Source organism: Hermetia illucens, chromosome 2, assembly GCF_905115235.1.
Source record: "Hermetia illucens chromosome 2, iHerIll2.2.curated.20191125, whole genome shotgun sequence".
Lineage (NCBI taxonomy): Eukaryota > Metazoa > Arthropoda > Insecta > Diptera > Stratiomyidae > Hermetia > Hermetia illucens.
The window spans coordinates 156,476,924-156,498,024 of record NC_051850.1 but is presented as its reverse complement, the minus strand read 5'-3'; the positions used below and the strand labels follow the sequence as shown (position 1 = coordinate 156,498,024).

Genomic DNA, 21,101 nt, shown 5'->3' with positions numbered 1-21,101 from the left:
CTAGATATTCTATTGGCAGCATCTTTCAAATTGAGTAATCATCTTGCTACGAAAATGCACTTCTCATTATAAATCGTCCCCAAACAAAATCTGAAAAAGTGAGTAGAATCTGCGAATTTGCCTTTCTGAATAAGGGTCCTCTGTATCGTGGGGTTAAAAATGTTTGGATCTGATAGTAAACGCTATCTCCACTGCTCAGTCAACCAAAATTTGATCCCAGATGCACAGTCAAAACAGTCAAGCATGAGTTAGAAAATGTCAATACGTGGGGATAATTTTTTGCATTGAATTGATCTTATTGGTCTGGAACACATCAAGTGCGATAGAAACCCAAATAATGCCTTAAGGGGGTCTTTTGCTTGAGGACCCTTTTTTGGGATTTTTGGAGAACTGAATAAAGCCCCAAAACGAAGAAATATGTTCCGAATAAGTCAAGATGTGGTTTTGAGAAAAACGCATTTGAAAACGAAAATGCAAGAAAGAAATTAACTGACTTCTAATCTGCTGTTCTTGGGCCATAAACTTTCAAAAAGGTCATGTGAAGCCGGTTGTCACTCCTTAGCTTGAATTTTTGCTCTTTTATCGAAGTCATTCAGGTGTCTTTCGGACCGTTCGACATAAACCTGACATATAAAACCTGACCTGTTTAATACTGTACTTTCCGAATGACTCGGAATATCGAAAAATCGCTGTGCCCAAATCTGATGACTCCCTTAAGTGTTTGAGTTTATATTGATTAAACACATTTTCCAGTAAGAAAATGATCCCAAATGCATCTCGCGGCAGTGTTGGTTGTAAAACCAAAAAATAATGTTTTCAACTGTTCGCTGGGCAAAACCGAAAGCGCAAAGGCTTAAAAACTTGTCAATAGTGAGCAAGTTTGGCGAAATAAATAATAATTCTATTTTTTTTATAGTAATAATAATATAACGGATGTGAATTCCATGAAAACTGCTACGTTTTTAATTGTTATTTATCTCCGCTGGTGCATATGAATGAAATATCTGTGCCTACCATCAAAATGCAATTTGAGTTTTCCATTCAATTCCTTATGTCAAATATCATCGAACTGCCAAGTGAAGGTTTTTTTTGCATCTGTTTCCCTATCATTCGAAATTTAGCGATGATAATCCAGTTGCATCAGCAAATCAGAATAAGAATAAGTATCCATAAGGATGGTATTGAAGTCCGTTTCTGGTAAATATAACGGAGAAGTCACGGAATCAACTTCACATTTTTTTAATAGGTCTACCTCAATTCGTTATGATATAATTGGTCGTATTGCTATAAATGGTTTAATGTTTATTAATGAATCCTAAGTTCAAGAGATTTTTATAAATCAACCACTTCTTCGATTACTGCATTTGCAATGAACCAATTTTGAAAACCAAACTGCTGGGAAAGGAATGATTTTTTCTAAAATCGCTATAAATTTTTTTTAGTAGGTCTCGGTGCAACTGATAATAACGTTGCTTGACAGTTTGAGGTTCTATAGTGGATTTTAAGGCTTTAGTGTTCTTTGTTATTACCGCAATGATTTCGGAATGGTGCAGCAATTAAGTTTTTTTTCTGCAGAAAGCCTCTCAAATGATTAGCTATTGAAAAACGTGATGCTTGTAGTTTTGCCAGGTGTTCCTGTGGCTTAGTAGTGACAGTAATGCAAACCCGACCCGATTGCATCCTTAATAGCATTGTTATTCATCGTTTGAGTGGGTCTATTAGTACCATTTTTTTCTGATTTTCTGATTATCGTTATGCAAAGGTTGCAAAACAAGTTTAACTTTTTTTCAATTCTTAAATCAAATAAGGCTAATGTTTAGTCATTCTGACAGTCAAAATTGCAACATTCAGTAACATTACATCTATGTTCAGCAATAAATTCTAATGAAATCCCTTCTGCTCTTCCTCAATGTATTCAAAGATATCAGACCGCTTTTTATTTTTACTCTTTTAAGGGTTCGTCTTTATGATTGGGTGCACTAATGTTATGACAATGTCGAAGTACTTACCGAAAAATCCCAAGGATCCAGATTTGTTTTCTGCTGTTGATCCTTAAATTTTGAATCAGCAATCGCAAATTGCATAGACTTTAGTACACATTTTTTTGGGGTTGTTTGGTGCTATACTATAGAAAATTACAACGGTCTGTATAGGCAATCAGCATTTTGCCTAAATTTTCGGCATAATTTCCGTAAGTTTCAATGCATTTTTGAAGAACAGTTGAACGGCTTTGAAAGGAAGTCCTCCAACTTTGCTTCAAGCAATTTGGAAATTTTGATGTTTCAGAATAAATATTCCCGCCTTCTTGTTAAAAGCTCCTCCTTTTCGTTATCCCTTTTGTATTGCACTCGCCGCCAATTCTGTCATGGTGTTATTTACATTATATCTTCTTGAACACCATTAGTCATTACATTTGAGGCCAGTTTTTTCATTTATCGTTGCTTTTTGTCCTTAATATTAAATTTTGGGTTTTTAGTTTGGTTTTTATGTCTATGTTGTAGTAATAATTTTGTAATCTCTCATTAATTAATTTGCTATAAAAAAACCAAAAACTATCTATGGGATTGAGGGAGCCCTAAGTCTACATTCATTTGATGTTGGATGGCATCACCTGAGAAGAAAGTGTTTACTTATTGAAACAGGGTTCTGTTCTGTTCTGCAAAATAAAGGATATGCATTAATAAATAAATTCACACTGAATTCTGCCTTCTTGTTCGAAAGTCCACTTTACGATATGCATTCTAACGCTCCTCATTCTAAACGAAGGGTACTTTTTGGATAATTGTAAATTTAATAATTGCAGAGCCTTTTTATGTCTTCTAAAAATTTAAGGATTATATCCTTTCGCGAAAAAAAGGCTGGTGAAGTTAGTTACTTATCCAAAGTTTAAACAAAATCAAATGGGTTGAGAACATTATTTCCTCTATTGGTTAAGAATTTATTGAAAAATATCCTTTCTTGGTTAAGAATTTGTTGAAAAACAAACCCAGTATTTCGATGACCATCTGCCATCTTTTCTAGCCATCATCACAAAATTCTTAGCCAATAAAGGAAATAATCTTTTCAATCCTATTAATTTTATTCGTAAAGTTTTTCCCATTGATTCCACAAAAAAAAAATTGCCGACGAGCTATCGTCCTGAGAGCTTTAAAATCAAATAATGTAATTTTCCCATTATCATCTTGAAGGACTTCTTTTTGTACTTATCCAGACAATGGATTATTTTATAGCCTACATGTATAGTATGGTGTAAAAAATAGATTATCAGATTCGAATCTTTTCTCGAAAATTCTTGGAAAGAGGTGTCTTGCCGTTGGGACTTCAGTGTCATAGTGGGCACATAATCTCGAATCTTGGCTCATGATATCCAATCGGATGCAGTTACGACCCTACCCAAAATACGGTTACTGTTCAATACAAATTACGCAAATTAAAAAGGGCATTCCAAATATGTAGATCGTCAGCCACAACCACGCAAATGCACCGATCACCGGCCTTAACAAGACAACTAACCAACTGTCAGTCGATTGCACCATGAAGCCTCGAAAAATAAATGCCGACGAGATCTGCCCACAAAGCCATCAGAAGAATTAAGGCTTCCAAGAATATCTATCCTAATACCAAAAAGAAAGACGTTACATTTTAAGGCAAGAAGGTCGCCCGAGTCATCAAAGAACAAATAGACTCAACAAGGAGCAAAGTATGGTCCTATTCTAAGTAAGTTGTTGCAGGAACTTCTGAAAGTCGCCATTGTTCACATTTCCCAGGGTCTGGGAACTTTCAAAAATAAATGTTCTCTGAATGCAGGAAGGACCACATTCAATTTGACATTTTACAAACTCATGACTCTACTAGACCGTTCGAAAAAGTTTTCAAAAAACTACTGGTTTTCAAACTTGAGTCGTGTTTGGTGGAAAATAAGAGAGAGCAGATCGACAGGATTGCCGCTAAGACGAAAACGGCATTAGAGAGTCGATAGTATAGCTAGCTTTAATATGGTGCAAACTCCTGTTTGATTCTCGGGGTATATCTCAATATTTCCAAAATAATCGACGATAAAGTGGAAATTGGCCTACGAGGTAGTGAGTTCAGCTGAAGGAGGTCAAGTGCACTAACTTCGTGTGATAAAAAAACTGCGTTGAGGTGATAGAATATGGAGTAAACAAGAGGAGCAAATATCTAGAAATGCACCTAGTTAGGCAAAAAGACAAAAAAAATACGATTGAAACTGAAACTACAAAGTAACCATTGGATCTTAAGATACGAAATTCTGTTTTCGGGTTCAGCCTGCATTCAATATCGAATTATTTCAATCAACCCACTCGCTTGATTGGTCATCAAAGATCTTGAAATTTCTGCGAAAATCATATAACTACGAAGGGAGGCTAGACTGTCAGTCCAATCTCTTTAGCCAAAGAAATACTCCAAAAGTCGATTGCCAGTCGAATAAAGTAATTAATCCTTGTGGAGAGTAAATGAAACATCGAAATGAAATCTTATGTAAAAATTCTCTAGGGTCTAGCAAAGAAAGGAACCTGAATGCTCTTAATGTTCCTGGAGCAATATGTCAGTTCTATTTTGTGCCAGCTCAGTGTGTTCCTTGGCCAAAACACTTAGCAGATCTTCTAGAGACGAACTTATTTAGGAAGTAGGAAATAGCCCGTCAATTATCAAAGTAGCTTTTCATCAATTAGTATTCTTCTAATAAAGTAAAAGTTTCAGAATTAGTGAAAGCTAACTGAGACCTTTCCTTTGATCTCAGTTGGTTTTCAGATGGCAAGATAGAGGAGAGTCCTTTAGGACTGCTAGTTTTAATGTGATCATCCTCATTTAATCATGAATGTAGCAACATGTGTCTACTTTTTAAACCTTTTCATAGAATGATTTACACATCCTTCATTTTGTAAACACTTTGGTAGTTTGCATTCGTTACAGCTGAACTAAACATGTGAACATGGGAAATGAAACACAAAAAGGGCTATCCTCTTCTCTAGTGCACACTCCAAGCAATCCAATCTACTGAACGTATAGGACCTTTATGGGGAAAAAGGGCCCCCTATAGAGTCGCCTCTGGGATAAGTTTAATCATTCTAAAGGCAGTGGATAGCCACTAATAATTAAGCGTTCCCATAGATTTAAAAAAGATTTTTTTTCCACTTCATGGGAATATAATCTTTTGTTTTGACGCAGACAGTGTTACGTGAATCACATTTGCACTATTATCCAAAACTTATAAGAAACCTGCTGATTCGATGTTTTAGATTTTTCGAGGATTGTCTTTTATTTCAGTAAAAATAAAGCAAAACCTTTCTTTTTCAAAAGAAGAACAGTCAACAGTGCAAAACTCCAATATATAATGGTGTTACCCACTTGTTTCATTCAGCTTCCAAATATGTTCATAATTAGTCCATAATTTGATAGAAACATGAAATAATTTAATTTTTGATATAGTCTAGCCATAGATTAGTTCTAACATCTTCTACATATTATATCCAAATATCTGTCTAATATTTTTCCATTCATCTGCTAATTTACACAATTAACATTCTGACATCGAATTAAAAACAAGTTTGGCGCCATCTTACCAATTTCAAACCACTTCCCAGTCAAAATCCAACGTGATCATGGACAACACCGTTCTTTTATCCATTTAAATTGTTGTTAGGCATTAACCTATTTGCCTTAGAATAATTTTTAATCCAACTGAAAAATGATGATATTCATAAGAATTGACTTAAAAAAATACTAATAATCAGAGTAATATTAAATATTCATCGCCATGTTGAAGAACAGAACGAAATAATGTGAAAAAAGAGGAGAAGTCGGTGAGATGCTTTTTGATGTCGGAATGGAATATGAAAAACTTTATTTTATTAGCATATTTTAGCTCTTTTCGGTGTTTTTAAAGACCAAAAAATGGCGAATGCAGACAAAAATAAATAAAACCGAATATTCAAAATATTAAGCGTTAAAAAACTGAAATTATTATGTTAAAGTTGTTTAAATTTGTAATGTAATTGGTACAGGTGGAAAACATCGACTGATGATAGAGCTAATTAGATTTAAGAGATTATAAATTCGGGTATATCATTTAAAAGCAATAAACGGTTCAGTTGTGTCTGGTTTGCCATGAAATGGTGAGGAGAAGTTGCTTGGTTTTCATCAAGTTGATATTTCTATTTAATCGGCCTTTTCCATCCGTTTGCTGACATATGAACCAAATATTGCATACTTAATTTGATAGTTGCAGGCTAAGGGTTGATTTGGCTTTTCAAACCATCGGAATTAAAGAACAAAAAAGGGGTTGTAGCATTTTAGAGTTGTTTAAAGATACAAGCTATTTGGTTGTCATAAATCACTATGTGGGGCGTAGCATGCTATCGCACATATACTCCATCGTTGATGGTTGCTGGCAATGTTCTTTAATTCCTCCCCAAGATTTTCCAAGAAGCTTGTACTCCTTCTCAACCGTTCGTCGTGGCTTCTCAGTGTGCGACTTTCCAACTGCTACTTCCGCTTTCACGTCCACGGCTATCTGGCCTATACGTCGACGAAGTCCTCTAGATATGAGTTGATGAAAGATTGGGGCTTCCGAGTAACAGTGGCGATCATTTTCCATCTGCTACTACGATATGGTAACGGCGGAGAGATCATTGACGTGAAACAACCGAACGATATCAAATTCGTTGTCGCCGTCGGTATGGGTCAGCCCTTATTTGCCGCGTTAAAGTTTCCTTAGGAAGAAGATTCGAAATTTGCAGCTTTGTAGCTCTTAAATTTCTATCCTTTTTAGCTGTATTTTTCGAAAAGCAAATAATAGCCCAGGTGTACCCTTAAACCCGAGCACAACTGAAAGAAATGTCGTCTATCCATCCTTAAAAAAAGGTACAAATTTACCAAATACAAAGCTAAAAACATTGAATCCACATTAATTTGTTCAGTGAAAAGTATCCACTTCTGAAAAAAGTGATACCAAGTTTCAACACAGAGACCAACAACGGAAACATATTTACGCAATTCCTGAAATGAGGAGTCATATGTTCGACGCCGAAATCAAACTAAAAACTTTCCTACCGATAAAATCTCCTCTTTTCTACCATAAAATAGAATACTAAATTTTTGATTTAAAAGTGTAATTTTACATATGTTACACTCCCGTTATCGTGAAATATCACCTGATAGATAGCAAGAACGCAGAAAAATCATACAAAATACATTGTTGATCATGTTGCTCGGGTTGCAGTAACAACATCTTGGCAATCTTACAATTATCACGACTTCCGCCAATTAAAAATCGAAAATAGATGTAACATATTTATGGGAAATCAGCCGCATACACCGAAAACAAGGGCAGAAAACATGAGGGTACATAACGTTATTAGCGTATCAGCTAAAATTCAGGTAACATTTCAACAACATGGAAAACAAGAAAACAATTGCAACAAATCAGTGAAAAACCAACCAAGGGAAATAATAAAAGCAATGTCGGAATTGGAGTGAGGAAGGCAGAAGTTCAGAATATTGGAGAGATATTGGTTGAATGTCAGAGATCGATCTGATATGTCAAAACCTCTTAGGTTCCAGGGTTTGTCTGGTGTACCCGAAGCATGGGTAGGTGGAATGTTTGGAAAGTGAAGAGAATTATTATTAATAATTGGTGGGTAACTCCGTAGTCTATACAACGAGCAAGACCGAAAAGTCTATGACAAACGAAGAAGACTTGGTAGACCCTGCCTCATATGGAGAGATGGCATATACCAGGACGCCGGAGAATTGATGGAACTCGGCTGAAAACTGAAATGTTTAAGAGTTCCATAATAAGGCAGACCTAGAACGGACAGTGGTTGTTGCGGCGTTGATGGTGATGAACTCCGGAGAGAGGCTTGCTCCGATAACAAATCTTGCAGAAATAAAACGTATGTGGCATATTAGGGTCACCATCGTGTATTTCATTTCATTTCACCACTTGATGCTGCTGGATGGTATAGTTGTATTCCTTAGTGCTGATATTTGGCTTGATAATTGTCTAACACATCTCCGAAGGTATTCTCTCAGCTTTTCTTCATGCTGTGAAATTCTTCTTGGAAATAATTTACTTCCAACAGTTGGAAGTGAAATCCTTCATTCTAAACCCAATGAGATTTATAATGAATTCGAAATTAACGCACAGAAGCTAGCAACTGGTAACTGGAACTAAGTTGCAGCTGGTCTTTACACCAGGAAAATTGAACATTAAAACCACAGAGCAAGTGAGTAAATATTTCCTTCTTCAATTGAAAACCGATTCCTTCGTACACTAAACCTACTTCTTTGAAATTGTTAGCAGCTGCCATGCCTACCTGGAAAATCGGGCGGGAAATTCATACACCTAGGGAAGTAATTCTACTAAAATTTGAATTCGGCAGTGCATGCTATCAAGCTGTCGGAATTCACACGGCATGACCAGGCATGAAGCCATATTCACATCTTACTGTTAACTCGTCCCAATGAATAAAGCATTTCCAAGATAGCTCTGAGAGGCCAATTCCGCTACTGAATTCACCATCTGCAATTATGATATTATTCATTTAACCGGCTCCCCAGATATGTCAAGATTATAAAGGCGAATACAGGGAATTCAGAACAACTGTCGAATTTCACTTAAAAATGGATTAAATCTTCTTACGTTTAATAAAGAAAGTGTACAAACTTACTGCGACCACTTAACAGGGTCGCAAAAAGGAAATTCGGGTCTAAATTGAAAGGTATGCGGGTCCTCTATTTTCTTTTCAACTTTACATATTTTGCTGTGTTTCTTTATACCTGTCCTTCCAGGGAGTTCCGCCTCCGAGTGGGCTTACCTCCATCTCCTCGTCTGATCAACATTGCCTTTTGATTATACTTTGGGTATTGCAGAAAGAAGTGGTAACGTGACTTCTGAAGGCCAATGCAAACAGATTTTCTCTTAAAGCACTTTGTGATGAGGAATATTGTTTCCATTTTATGCCCTGTGAACTTCTGTCTTCACATAAGTACGACTGGATATCCTCATGACGTTTTATAAGGGCACCTAGTGATGTCCCCACATATTCGGGACGGCCGATCAGACTTGAAACTTTGAAGAAGCTTCACTGGTGGTTAGTTGGTACTATGGGAACCGGATGGCGGGAGAATTCCTGGAGGGTATGTTCTCGACTCGGTTATCTGTGGTTGCCCCCTTGTGGGGTTCAAACGTGAAGTTGCGTTGTAGAACTCGGGTACTGTACTCCTTAGTTGCTACGGAGGTTTTAGATAGGCGTCGTATCAACTGGCATGAATGATGACTTTATACGGCGGTTGGGCTCTAAATGTGGTCTCCAAACAATTTGAGTCCAAAAGAGGGGGGATCATGAGATTATGCCTACACGGACTTTCAACAGCCGCTTGATGTATTCCGCTCATCCAAAAATTCCCAGCCAAATTGCTAACCAATTTTATGGTTTTTATGCAGGGTGACGTCATTCCACGGAAGTTAGACGGCCAATCTGAAAGGCATCTATGCGAACAACTGCCCCAGCCATTATTTACTTTAGCACTTTCCACATAGTGCCTAAAGGATGTACGCGGCAGTAAAAAGATGTATTGTAAAGAGATGGCTAGCCCGGAGGTTTGCTTGCAAATCAGTGAACATGTCCGGCTTGTAATGCCAGTTTGCCTAATGGGCTCGAAGTTTTTTGTGTTTTTATAGTGAATTGGAAAATTCTAGAAGCTCTCCTTTGACTACTGCGGGTACTAGTCACATCTCCCTAGTGCATTCTGGTAGGCTCAGGAAACAATTCCTAAATGATTTTCAGCAGGAGAGTAATGCATATGGTCGTCGATCAACTCATGTTTATCTCTGAACGGAATCTCTTCAATCGTTTCCTTCCCTTGTCTACAGAAATCAGCTAAGGTTTCCTTAGACTTCCTTATACGCTCGTTCTTTCCTTCTTAATTAGTTCCAGTTTAAGCATTTGTTTGATTCGATGTTGACCCAGATGAAAATTAAGTTTTGCGGTCGGGAATGTGCATCATCTATGCTTCGGGTCGCATTTTGTTCTATAGGAAACTCACTCTGGTATCTGATCCAGCTTATCTCTACAAACTTTACTCATCTATAATTTTCGCTGGCCAGTTTGATATTCTCTTCATTTTCAGGCTTAAATGTTTCTTACAGAATCCCTGTCTATCTGGAATAAAATTGTTTGGTGGCCGATGTGAAAATAATCGTTATTAAAGTGATATTTTATGCACCATTGTAGCGTGAATGAATGTCATCTTCAAAACTAATCCAGATCCTTCGTTTCGATACGTATTCATATCATCTTCTTTGGCCGATATCGCCCCCAATTGAACAAAAGCAACCAAACAGAACTGTCCTTTGGCTTTTTGTTGGTCACCAATATTCACTTGTGTGAAGGTGAGCCTAAGCAAGCTCTCGAACTGGTCCGAGAAATACTTGGAGGCTTGTGACAGTTACTATATGTTGCTTCTCTTAGCTCTCCCAAAGTTGTTGTATGGTTTGGCCATGATTGTATCGTTACTTCACTAGCCTGTTCTGTGATCTACTCATTATGGAAAAGGCTGCTCGAAAAACATCGGAGTAAATATTGAACGATTTTTCAAAAGTTGAGCCGGTATAAGTCTCTATTGCTGGCCTCCAAGAAAACTTCGTTTCCAGGGGGGGATGTCAGACATACCATCGATGTATTCTACATAGAAAGTAGTAAATGTTCCAGTGGGAAAAAAGTCTGACAAAAACCCACTGAGGAAGAGGACAACTGGTCCTCGAAATACCGGTATATAAGGAATAAAAACTATTTATTCGGCATTTTGAAAATAATTTTTTTTCTTTTTTCCCCACTATTAAATAAGCCGAAAAAATCACAAACATAACAGAAGAAATAGTAAAAGTTCTGTCTATTCTTCTGCCTATCTTGTTAATTTTCCAAAAATGTACACTGGGTATCTAAGGGATGCCATCTCACTGTCTGTCACTCAGTCTGAACCAGGGATCTTTCATTTTATTACAGAAGATCTTGCAGCCGATGCTTTTCAACTGCTTGTCGGTGTCGGTGTTGGCCCCAATTATGTGCTAAAACGAAATTTTAGATACGATAGCTTTGAAGATGAAGTGTCTGAGTGCTTAGAGGTTGTCCTCTACCCCACCTCATACATACACGAAAGAGTGCTGCTGAATACTAAGCCATGATAGCAATAAAAATTAAAAAAAATAAAGGTTTGAAATACAGATATTTTGGTAACAACTTCGACTCTTCATGCTGGGTGCTCCGTACTCATGGAGAGAATAAATTGTTCCCGAAATATCGGTATTGCAAAAAATGAACTTGTCACTGAAAAAGAAAGCAACGTCATTCCCCTATTTTTCTGACTATCTTAATCCCTAGAAACACCGGAATATACATTTTCTACAAAAAAATGTCGATAATTTTAGAATATTTAATTTTTGTGCATTTCATATCATAAAGCACGATTACGATGACATAATCCACTCTGCAGTGCTGCATCAAACCAAGGTTCTAATCAAAACATTCTGCGTGCTCTATGAATAATTTTATCTGATTCACATAAATTTTAGATATTGTTATAACTTTCCCATCAACAGTTTTGATTTGAAAGTTTATTGTCATGAATATTTTGCAACTTGTTTCTGTTTTTCAATTTTTTCATCTTTTTCGAGGATTTGTTTGTCTGGCTAGACTTGAAGTGAATAGCCTCTTGGATAATTTTTCCTAGAATTTGATTTAATCCTTTTTATGAGCAACAGTATCTCAGTATTTTAATTTAATTTTAAAAAATTATCGATCCTCCAGAGCCATTAAATCTACTTTGATTATAAAAATAAAAATAGTAGATATCTATCTATAATCCAATATAATATCTTATTGTTCTGACAGTACAATTTGTTACCATTTGTATGGAATATCAATCTTCCGATTTGAGTGACGCCATCCTTATTCATTTATTCATGCGGATTTATAGTAACTTTATATAACAGAAAAGATTATTATAAATTCATATAAGGGGAATGAAACATTTTGATTTATTAAAGTGGACGCTTAATAGTATGCGTATGTGTATATGCATAGACAAACTATCAGATACAGACTTTGAAAAAACATTTCAACAATACATAGTTTGATATAATATTCAGAACAATGTGCCTTTTTTTCCAATTATACCAAATAAATTTCATTAAAAACTAGCAACACTTATAAACCTCTAAATTTACGTCAAACTCAAAGGGAACTTGCAAATATTACTACATTTTGGGGGATCAACTTTTCCAACGTTTCACTACAATGAAAATAATGAAAGATTTTCACGCTAACCTAAATGATTTTTGATTTTACACACCGCGAAGGCCGACGGAGTATCATTAAATGGTGTTAAACGTTTTGAAACTGCTTCATAAACATTTTAAATTCTGGTAATTATCCATTGTGTATATTTCCGAAAGGTGTTTGTTCTCATTTTTCTACCAATTATACTTATGATTCCATTATATTTTTATTGAAGTTATGGTTCATCCATAACAGAGAGTTTCTGAAAATTCCCTTAGTTTTGCTAAATTAGAAATTTCAATTGTTTGTATCTGCGGTAAAAATTGTATCTTTTACTGAGCAAACTATTAAGTTTTTAAACGTTTTATGATCATATACATGTGTAAGATTGCTTTGTTTTCAGTTGCAGACATAAATTTAGTAGGACAGATCAACAATTTAGATTGATAGATATGAATCTTAATTTCGAGGTGGCCGGCAAATCTGACGTCCATAACTATTGCGAAATTCAAATAACAATAGTTTTTCTTTTCAAAATTTTGAAGGCGAGACATAATTTTGCGAAAATGAATAATAATAGGTTTTTGTTCATCTTGAAATAATTTTTTATCGAGTTTTATATTCTTGCATTTCTTTGATTTGGACCGGAAGTATTCGTTCATTATAAATAAATTTAGACTTGTTCAACGATTGTACAATTTTTACAGCTTTTACAGTGAATTCTTCTCGAATTCATCATTACTACACAATAATTCTTGCTGTCTCACGGTTATACAATAATATTAAACCTCTTCAAATATAATAATTGTCCAGTTGCTATAATGGGTCGTCTATACTAATCTTATCTGTAATTGGAGCTAATCAGTCATGTGAAAGTGTAAAATTCCCAAGTAATAAACTAGTTTAGTAAGAGAAGTGTACACTTGAGGAAAGTATCTTCTTTCGTACTTGAAACCAATCAAGTTAGATCGGAAGAAACTTTTCCAGCTTTAGTTGAGGAATGTTGAGGTTGATCGAATTAAGTGGGAGTTCATTTGTACTTAGTGTCGGTTTGGCGAAAAAAATGATTATTATACAATTATAAAATATGCTGAGAAATATATCTATATCTATCCAATTACCATTAATGGTAATGGTTTAAGTAGGGTAAAAGATAATAACAGAGACCTTTTCCCACTACAAAAAGTTGAGAATGCTTAGATGATTCTGAAAAGTTCGATAAAGGAATTGTGGAAAAATGAGTAGCCTATATAGGAAAAGCGATGAAATACCGTCCGGTCCGCCCGAATCCCCGATATGTATGCCTAATGACAAATCGCTTTTCTTGATTCGTTGGCTTTAAGCAACTGTCGTATCTAAGTGTAATTTCGCGATGTTTCTAGCGATTAAATTATTTGAAATAATTAAGATTTTGAAATAAGATATTTTTATTTTTGCAAATACCGACATTTCAGGAACCACTTCTTCCCTTCATCAGTGCTAACCCACTTGTTAGCTCTGATGAAGGGAACAAGTGGTTCCTGAAATATCGGTATTTGCAAAAATGAAAATATCAACACCAGCGAATAAGGAAAACCAATTTTTTTATTATTTCAAATAATTAATCGCTGGAAACACCGCATAATTACACTCAGAGAATTAAGACTGCCTTTTTTCTATTCGCTAGTGACATTCATTCATCTTGCAAATATCGATATTTCGGTAGCCACTCGTTCCCTTCATCGAATATAAAAGTTTTAATTATTTCAAATAACTGTCACAGTCGTTCCCTTAAATTTTCAAAAATAAGAAAAATAATGATTTTATTGACGGTATGGTTCCAAATCTTTTATGTATGCAACATGCAAAGATAAAAGAAATATGTTTTCGATTACCTGTCCAGAGCCGATCCACTTACCGATCCGGTAGCAAAGCCACTAGTAAAGGGGAAAACACAAAACCAAATAACGAATCGTAAACTTATTCAATTCACCCCTATCTTGAGAGGAATGGGGCGCGGCTTTGAGGTGATCATCCTACCTATCATCTATTAGACCTTCCATGTTAACCTTGTTAGGAAATCCCGACTATGTTAAGGTTATCTTAAACCAATATTTTAGCAAAATATAATGACTTAATTTTCGTCCTAATCTTAATTTGACAAATGGAGAAGAAAATCCTGCCTAAATCTGCTTGATGATTTTTGACAACCCAATTGTGCTTGCTTTCGTGATATCTTCCTCAAAGTCTCGTAATCAGCGTTTGGCGCGAGGTTTATCGACAAAACTAGTATTTCATTTCTCAAATTATTTGATCCAAATTTCAATGTCATTTCAAAGTATTGTACCGGCACCAATTCCGTAAATTTGTCTTACTATCTTTTCACTTACTTCTCCTTTTCTAGAAATGACGTGACGAACCTCAATTCTTATTCATTCGTTCAAAATAATTGATTTTAAATCTACTTAAAGAATGAAAATATATTCAATTAAAATATTCAAGAAGAAAATAAAATTAATCAAAATATTCTACCTAAAATGATCGTTAAAACGGTAATAAAATTTAATAGGGCTAAATTAATTTTTTTCCAAAAATATTTACGTAAAAGGAGTAGTAATTTATGCACACTTTTCAGACAACCTAGAAATACACCAGTATCAATATGAGCTGAAGTTTAGACACGGTTTTTCCATGTATATATCTCCGACGTAAAGCGAGATATAGTTAAGAGTAACCTTCCGTAGTCGTTAATAGCTATTAAAAATTCTAATATCTCAAAACTCTCAGTCAAGTTGATTAGCATGGTAGAATGTGGCCAAGCAAATAAAGTCGATGGACTAAACTGATACCACTTGGATTTCCGTGCTACTTTGGTATACCAGGATATATAAATTATTGGAACTTACATTTTACTGGCTAAAAGAGAGTTCCTGACCGAGCACGATGTATCCTAGATTAGCCTAAAACTACATAGGTCATTGCAAGGGGCTTATCTCAATGAAGGCAACTAAAGTTTGACTCGAGAAGACTAGAGCAAATCCAGCCGCAAAGGGACACGAAATCTCATTTTCTACCTTCCGAATAGGGACGAGTTCTCTCATCTTATCCTAACAGGAAACGGATGCATCCGAAAGATTGATCTTGGATGCATACACTTATTTTCTCTTCACTTCCTTGGAGAGCAAATATGGATAAATTGCCGAAAATGGTGCTTATGTTTGCCTCCACCAAGCTTCCTATAGAAGAATGTTGATGCATCATTCGCTCAGTGATTCCATCAAGATCCACTATCATTAATCCGGAATGAGTCTTTAAGGAAGCTTTACCTTTTGTTGCCGTTGAAATGTGGGAAGCCATAATCAGCTGTACAATGTTTATTGTTATGATCGATGCTCCCAGCCATGTGCTCGCGATCACGTGGGTGTACACCAATACTCCGTACTAACAACAGCCCTTATGCACGGAATTTTGGTCGCGTAACTCCCATCGCGGTCGAAGATGTGCAATGATTTTCCGTCTCCATAAAATGTCAAAGAATACGCTGGGAGTTGAAACTTCGGTATATGGTCTTCTTGGTTTGACCCTTTCTTATTTATCTACTCGGCTCCAAAGGTCCTTAAGTAGAAAATTCCTCCATCATACGAATCTACACAAATTGTTATCTGAATCACAGAAGTGACAGGTTACCTTGCAATATTTGATATTAAAATTATCCATCGTTTCTTGGGTGACAGTTTGCTGAACAATACTCAATTTCCTTTTACTTACTTGCTTGAAACGTTATTCTTCAAAATTAATAGTTTTATCAAATATTTTCTTAGTGATTAACGTTAACTTCATTAATAATCACACCTTAAATTTTGACGGCCTATTCACCAGTAGGAAATCAAACCAAGTTGATTGTCAGAGATAGTCTAGATACTTTGCGCTTCACAAAGCAATGAACGGGAGGCGACATTATAGATTCCAGGGGGTATTAGATAAACATAAAACGCGGGCTGTTTCAGGGATTGATTAGTCAAGCCAGACAGTCCAAATATCTGTCGGCAGATAACTTTATCGAAGTCCATGAATGCAACCTTTGAATGTTTTTAAGAGTCAGTGCGGGAGATTATGACGACAGGGTAGGATATGGCGTTGCATTCCTCTCAATTTTTTTATTAAATGAATAATTTCATGAGCCTTATACTTAGAAAACCCCCAAAGGAAAAAGTTCTACTATCATAAATGGCATGAATTGTGTGACCAAATCTGATCACCAAAATGGAGAATTACATATCTTGGAAAAAGCCATGCCGCAAATATATTATTTGGCAGACTAAATAGCATGTGGGGTCGTCTTGTTGAAACACTATATCGTCCACATCCATATCTTACAATTCATGCACAAAAAAGTTAGATTATTATGCCGCGACACCAAACAACACTAACTTGTATTCCCTAACCAGTCACCTTTTCAAAGAAGCGTGGTTCGTGATGCCTTCAACCGAAAATTCGTACCAAATAGTGACCCCTTGTGAACGCATTTGTTTGTCGACAATTACTGTTGGATTTTCCGAACCCCAAAATTCCAAAGATTAATAGAATCATCAAGATTAAAGTTAGCTGCACGGATGGGGATGATGTTTGAAAAATCAGTATCCCTTGATGAGGTTTCATAATCCAGTCAATGAGTGTTTTTCGCGATGGGTGGTTAGTAAGTTTTTCAGTCAATTGTGCCTGGTATACATGACGATTGAAATGTTCTCTGGCAATACCCTGTAAAGAGCTCCTCAAAATTCTCACTCCTTGACCACATTGCTGAATTGATGCTTCTGGACTCTTAGCGACACTCTTATGGACTACTTCAATGTTTTGTGTTGGACGACCTAATGAAAGCCGAATTAATTAATCACTTCATAGCTGATGAGGAAAATGGTGCCAGGTCTTTACTATTCCATCTGCCTCAAGTTATAGCTCTGGCTCCGTCTTTCTTCAGGTGAAGTTCCTATCATTGTTTTGGAGGCTAGGTTGCAAAAGCAAACGAATCAGCACAACCGCAGGTGTTTTTCGGTAATATTGTGTTAGGTATCGATTACCAGGATTCTGCTTACTATAGGTTGTCTAGTGGTTTCTTGATGCACGTATGGTGGTATTACCAACAACGTATGAACACCTAGTTAGAGTTTGAAGGCTATATGTTACCCATTGGTTAAACTAAAGAAACAGATTGAGGAGAGTTTTTGTTTGTTTTGCTCTCTTTAGGGATACAGTGATGAAGGGGACAGCCTGACAAATAATTTTAGTCAATAAAGAAACTTCCTTGACCCCAATGGACTCAGTTTCTCGTAAATGGTATGGATTTGCCAGGATTAATTTTTTAAAACGTTTTTGGAAGGCTCCTTAAATTTTTTTGGCCTGAACTAAAAAATTAGTAAAGCCTGTATGCCTTTTCCGCTAGCAAGAAGGCTTGAACTCATTTATATCTTTTAATTTTAAAAGTAGCAAGGACTATTAGGCGAAGTCGGCTTTACGGTTTCTTACTAGGACAGGGGCAAATCGTCAGACGCTGCCTCACCTCTGCCCTAGGAGCAGCGGAACGCAGATGTTAAATACTCCCTCCTAAACGAGGGTTCTATGGGGGATGGAGTAAGTTGGTCCTCATTTGGTCCGGTCCGGCATCAAGTGGATGCGGACTTAGGACTCCTCAATCCTAAAACAAAATATAACAAGGACTCGTTGTTAATATTTATTTTCTCTATGTGAATCGGATTGTTTCGTAAGCCATATTGCCTTAACAGGAAATTCAGCTATATTTCGAAAGTTTCAAACTTTCTGTCGTCCCCTTCGATATATGTTCCTTTATTAAGTTTTCTGTGGAAAATTTTGCCTTGTGGCCCTTGCTCAACTGGACTATCATTATGTGCAAGCATGATTCAACTGAATCATCTTTCAACCCCAAATCGATACGATTCTTATCTATAATACGAAAACCAAAAATTAAAATTCAGCCGACCATGTTGCAAGTGCGATTAGAATCATTCTCTCTATAAACGTTGGATTATCTAATCCCATTTCATATATTGGTTTTCTGGCTCTTATTCGCCATTTTGTTGCTAAACGAAAAACGTTAGTAATACATTTTCGATAACACAACTAGTACGTGTGGGATGTGGTAAGCTTAGAAGTACCGCCGACGCGATAACGATCTATCAAACATTACATATTAAAAACCTAACATGCAAGTAATTATTAAACGTGTATAAACACCGGTCCGTACATATTCTACACTAAATACTTTTAGTTTTGTTTATTATTTACCAAGCAAACAATAGCCGTCATGTTTCTGTCAATGTTTTCAACTATCTACTCATACCCTACTATCTTCCATATCAGATGTGTATCAGCCACTCCTAAGCCCTGCCTACTTTTAACAGCGCATTTTCTAATTTAAGCCCCGCATTACTTTATCGCACTTTTTTGTGTTTTTAGCCAAACCTCTTAATGCGTTTTGTTCACCAACAAATGGCTGATATGGTTCAGCGATACAGCGATATATTGTTAACTCCTCTCTCAAATACCGCCCATATAATGTAATAAACTTACGGGTGTAATAAACCAGACAACAACAACAAGAACATCGGCACACCAGCAACCTAAATCTAAAAAGCAACAAGAACAACATAACCGTAACAACACATTTAATAATCGCGCGTAGAGTCGGACCCGATACATATGGAGGAAGGCAACATGGAATGAACGAACAAACAAGATAGGACCTCAGAAGCGTACCTTGCGGAACGCCACATGTATCTGAAGGAAATGTATGGCGAGAGTTGAGGCCGGGTGCGGAGGTAGACTCATAGATACAGATACATGGTCTTGTAGACACTGCATAGTCGAAGCTCGACCTTAATTGACAACAGTTGTTTGCAGAGAACATTGTTAGGCTGTAGTGAACCCCGATTATGTGACGAAGCATGGAATAGATGCGTGGTATAATACGCGTGTATATTAGTCGGCGACATCACATCACCATCATCATTAACATCAATATCGACCAGAAATCATGGCATCATTCTTTGTCGTCATCAACGTCGTCATCAGACTATTGGAAAATATCACGGGAACATTTATTTGTACCTTCATTTTTGACTTTTTCTTCAATGGAACCCATAGAGGGTAGCTTTGAGGTTATTGAAGCGTACCATCGGTCGATAGTGTTTGCTCAGTTTCAATGGGGATTATGCAAAAAAATGTTGCATTTACATTAGATTGGGTTCGATTTGCAGCGGACTTGGGTAGATGTGAACCCGATGGAACCTTTAGAGTAGGGCCAACATCTCTCCCTGAGAATAGGAGCTAGAATTTGATCTAGTTTTCGAGCTTGGTGGAAGATGTCTAAAGGTGCCTCTATGTCTAGCCAACTTAGGAGCGAGTAGTCGCCAAGCCAGCCTGACAATTTCATGCTGATAATTCGAAATGGGGTGTCTACTTAATTCTCGGCCAACTCCGATTCTATTTGTTCCTAAAAATATTGTTTATTTCTGAAAAATTGTCGAACCGTTTTGAACTTTATCGAATCGTGTTCCACCGAGACTTAAAATGGGACCATAATTCTCCCAACTCCAAATCAGACCCTAAAGGGAATATGGACGACTACTTTTACGCCTATATGTCCCAAGATAAGCCCAATGAACAAATATCAGCATATTTAATCAGTTTGACAAAAATTGCTGATAGCGCAACATGTTGTATTGTTTGTTACGTTATGTAGCTACGTCGGCATGGGGTTTTTGATGTTGTCCAACAACATGGGGTTACATCAAAGCTTCACTTTTCCAGTGAACTGTTTTTTTTTCGGCTTTTCGTTATCCGTGTTCATACATACTCGTCTCAGCAATATGTTCTTGTTCCCTCAGTATCTTTCGTACAAGCTGCAGCGTTCAGGTGGTGCGTCGATAATGGTGACGAAGGAATGGAGCTCGGTTCTCGCGTTGCATTGCACTGGACTTGCTAATACATTGTTCCTATCATCTTTTGGGCAACTGCTGGAATCGGTTGCCTTCCCAAATTTAAGGCTTTTAGTGGACGTTGACGGGCTTAGGTGATAAGAATTCGAAATAATGACACAATACGTATATTTGGTGGCGATAAGTACAGATAAATTATTTTGTTATTAAATAATATACAAATTGCCGGTATTTTTGATGTCAGTTTGGGTTTTCCAGATTAAATTGGGAGATTTGCTTATTCTGGCCAAGTTTTTGGCCCTTTCATTCGCGTTGAATGTTTAAAATTCGTCGGGTTTGGAGGACTTCCCAGGAAAGCTGATTGCTCTAGATATTTTTCCGATAGTTACCAACGCTTATTTTATAACAAGCAATTTTTTACCTTTCATTTTACAAAGAACTCATCCATTTTTTTTAATTTTCTCTTTACAGAACACCGTTTCATCTAGTCCCCCATCACCACCACCGTCGATTGTACCAGTTACGATGGCTGTTACATCGACCGTACCGCCGGGTGCTCGTAGTGCATCCCCGTGTACAGCACCCTATGGTCAACCGAATTCAAGATGTTGTGATAATGGTCGGACAATTTTCACAGATCCTGTTACGGGACAAACATTGTGTTCGTGTCAGTATGACTTATTAAATTATCCTCGATTAGCGGGGGCGGGTATTGTAGCGGCTGGACCGGGTGCTGTACCATTAGGTGTATATTCAGAAGGCATTTCGGCATATTTATCAGGGATTGGAGCTGAACAACCACCATTTTATACAAATGCGGTAAGTGTTTTTTGAGAGTTCTAAGACATAGTATAGTTTAAGGACAATT

General features: G+C 36.7%; 1 protein-coding gene across 2 annotated transcripts in view; it reads left to right on the top strand.

Annotated features, from left to right (window-relative positions):
* The window catches only part of LOC119649291 (homeobox protein caupolican), a 308,010-nt gene that overhangs the window by 197,232 nt on the left and 89,677 nt on the right, over positions 1–21,101 (top strand). For both annotated transcript variants that reach the window (XM_038051385.1, XM_038051386.1), the window contains exon 2: positions 20,705–21,052. In XM_038051385.1, coding sequence (XP_037907313.1) covers positions 20,705–21,052 — 348 coding nt within the window. The remainder of the gene's footprint in view (positions 1–20,704; positions 21,053–21,101) is intronic.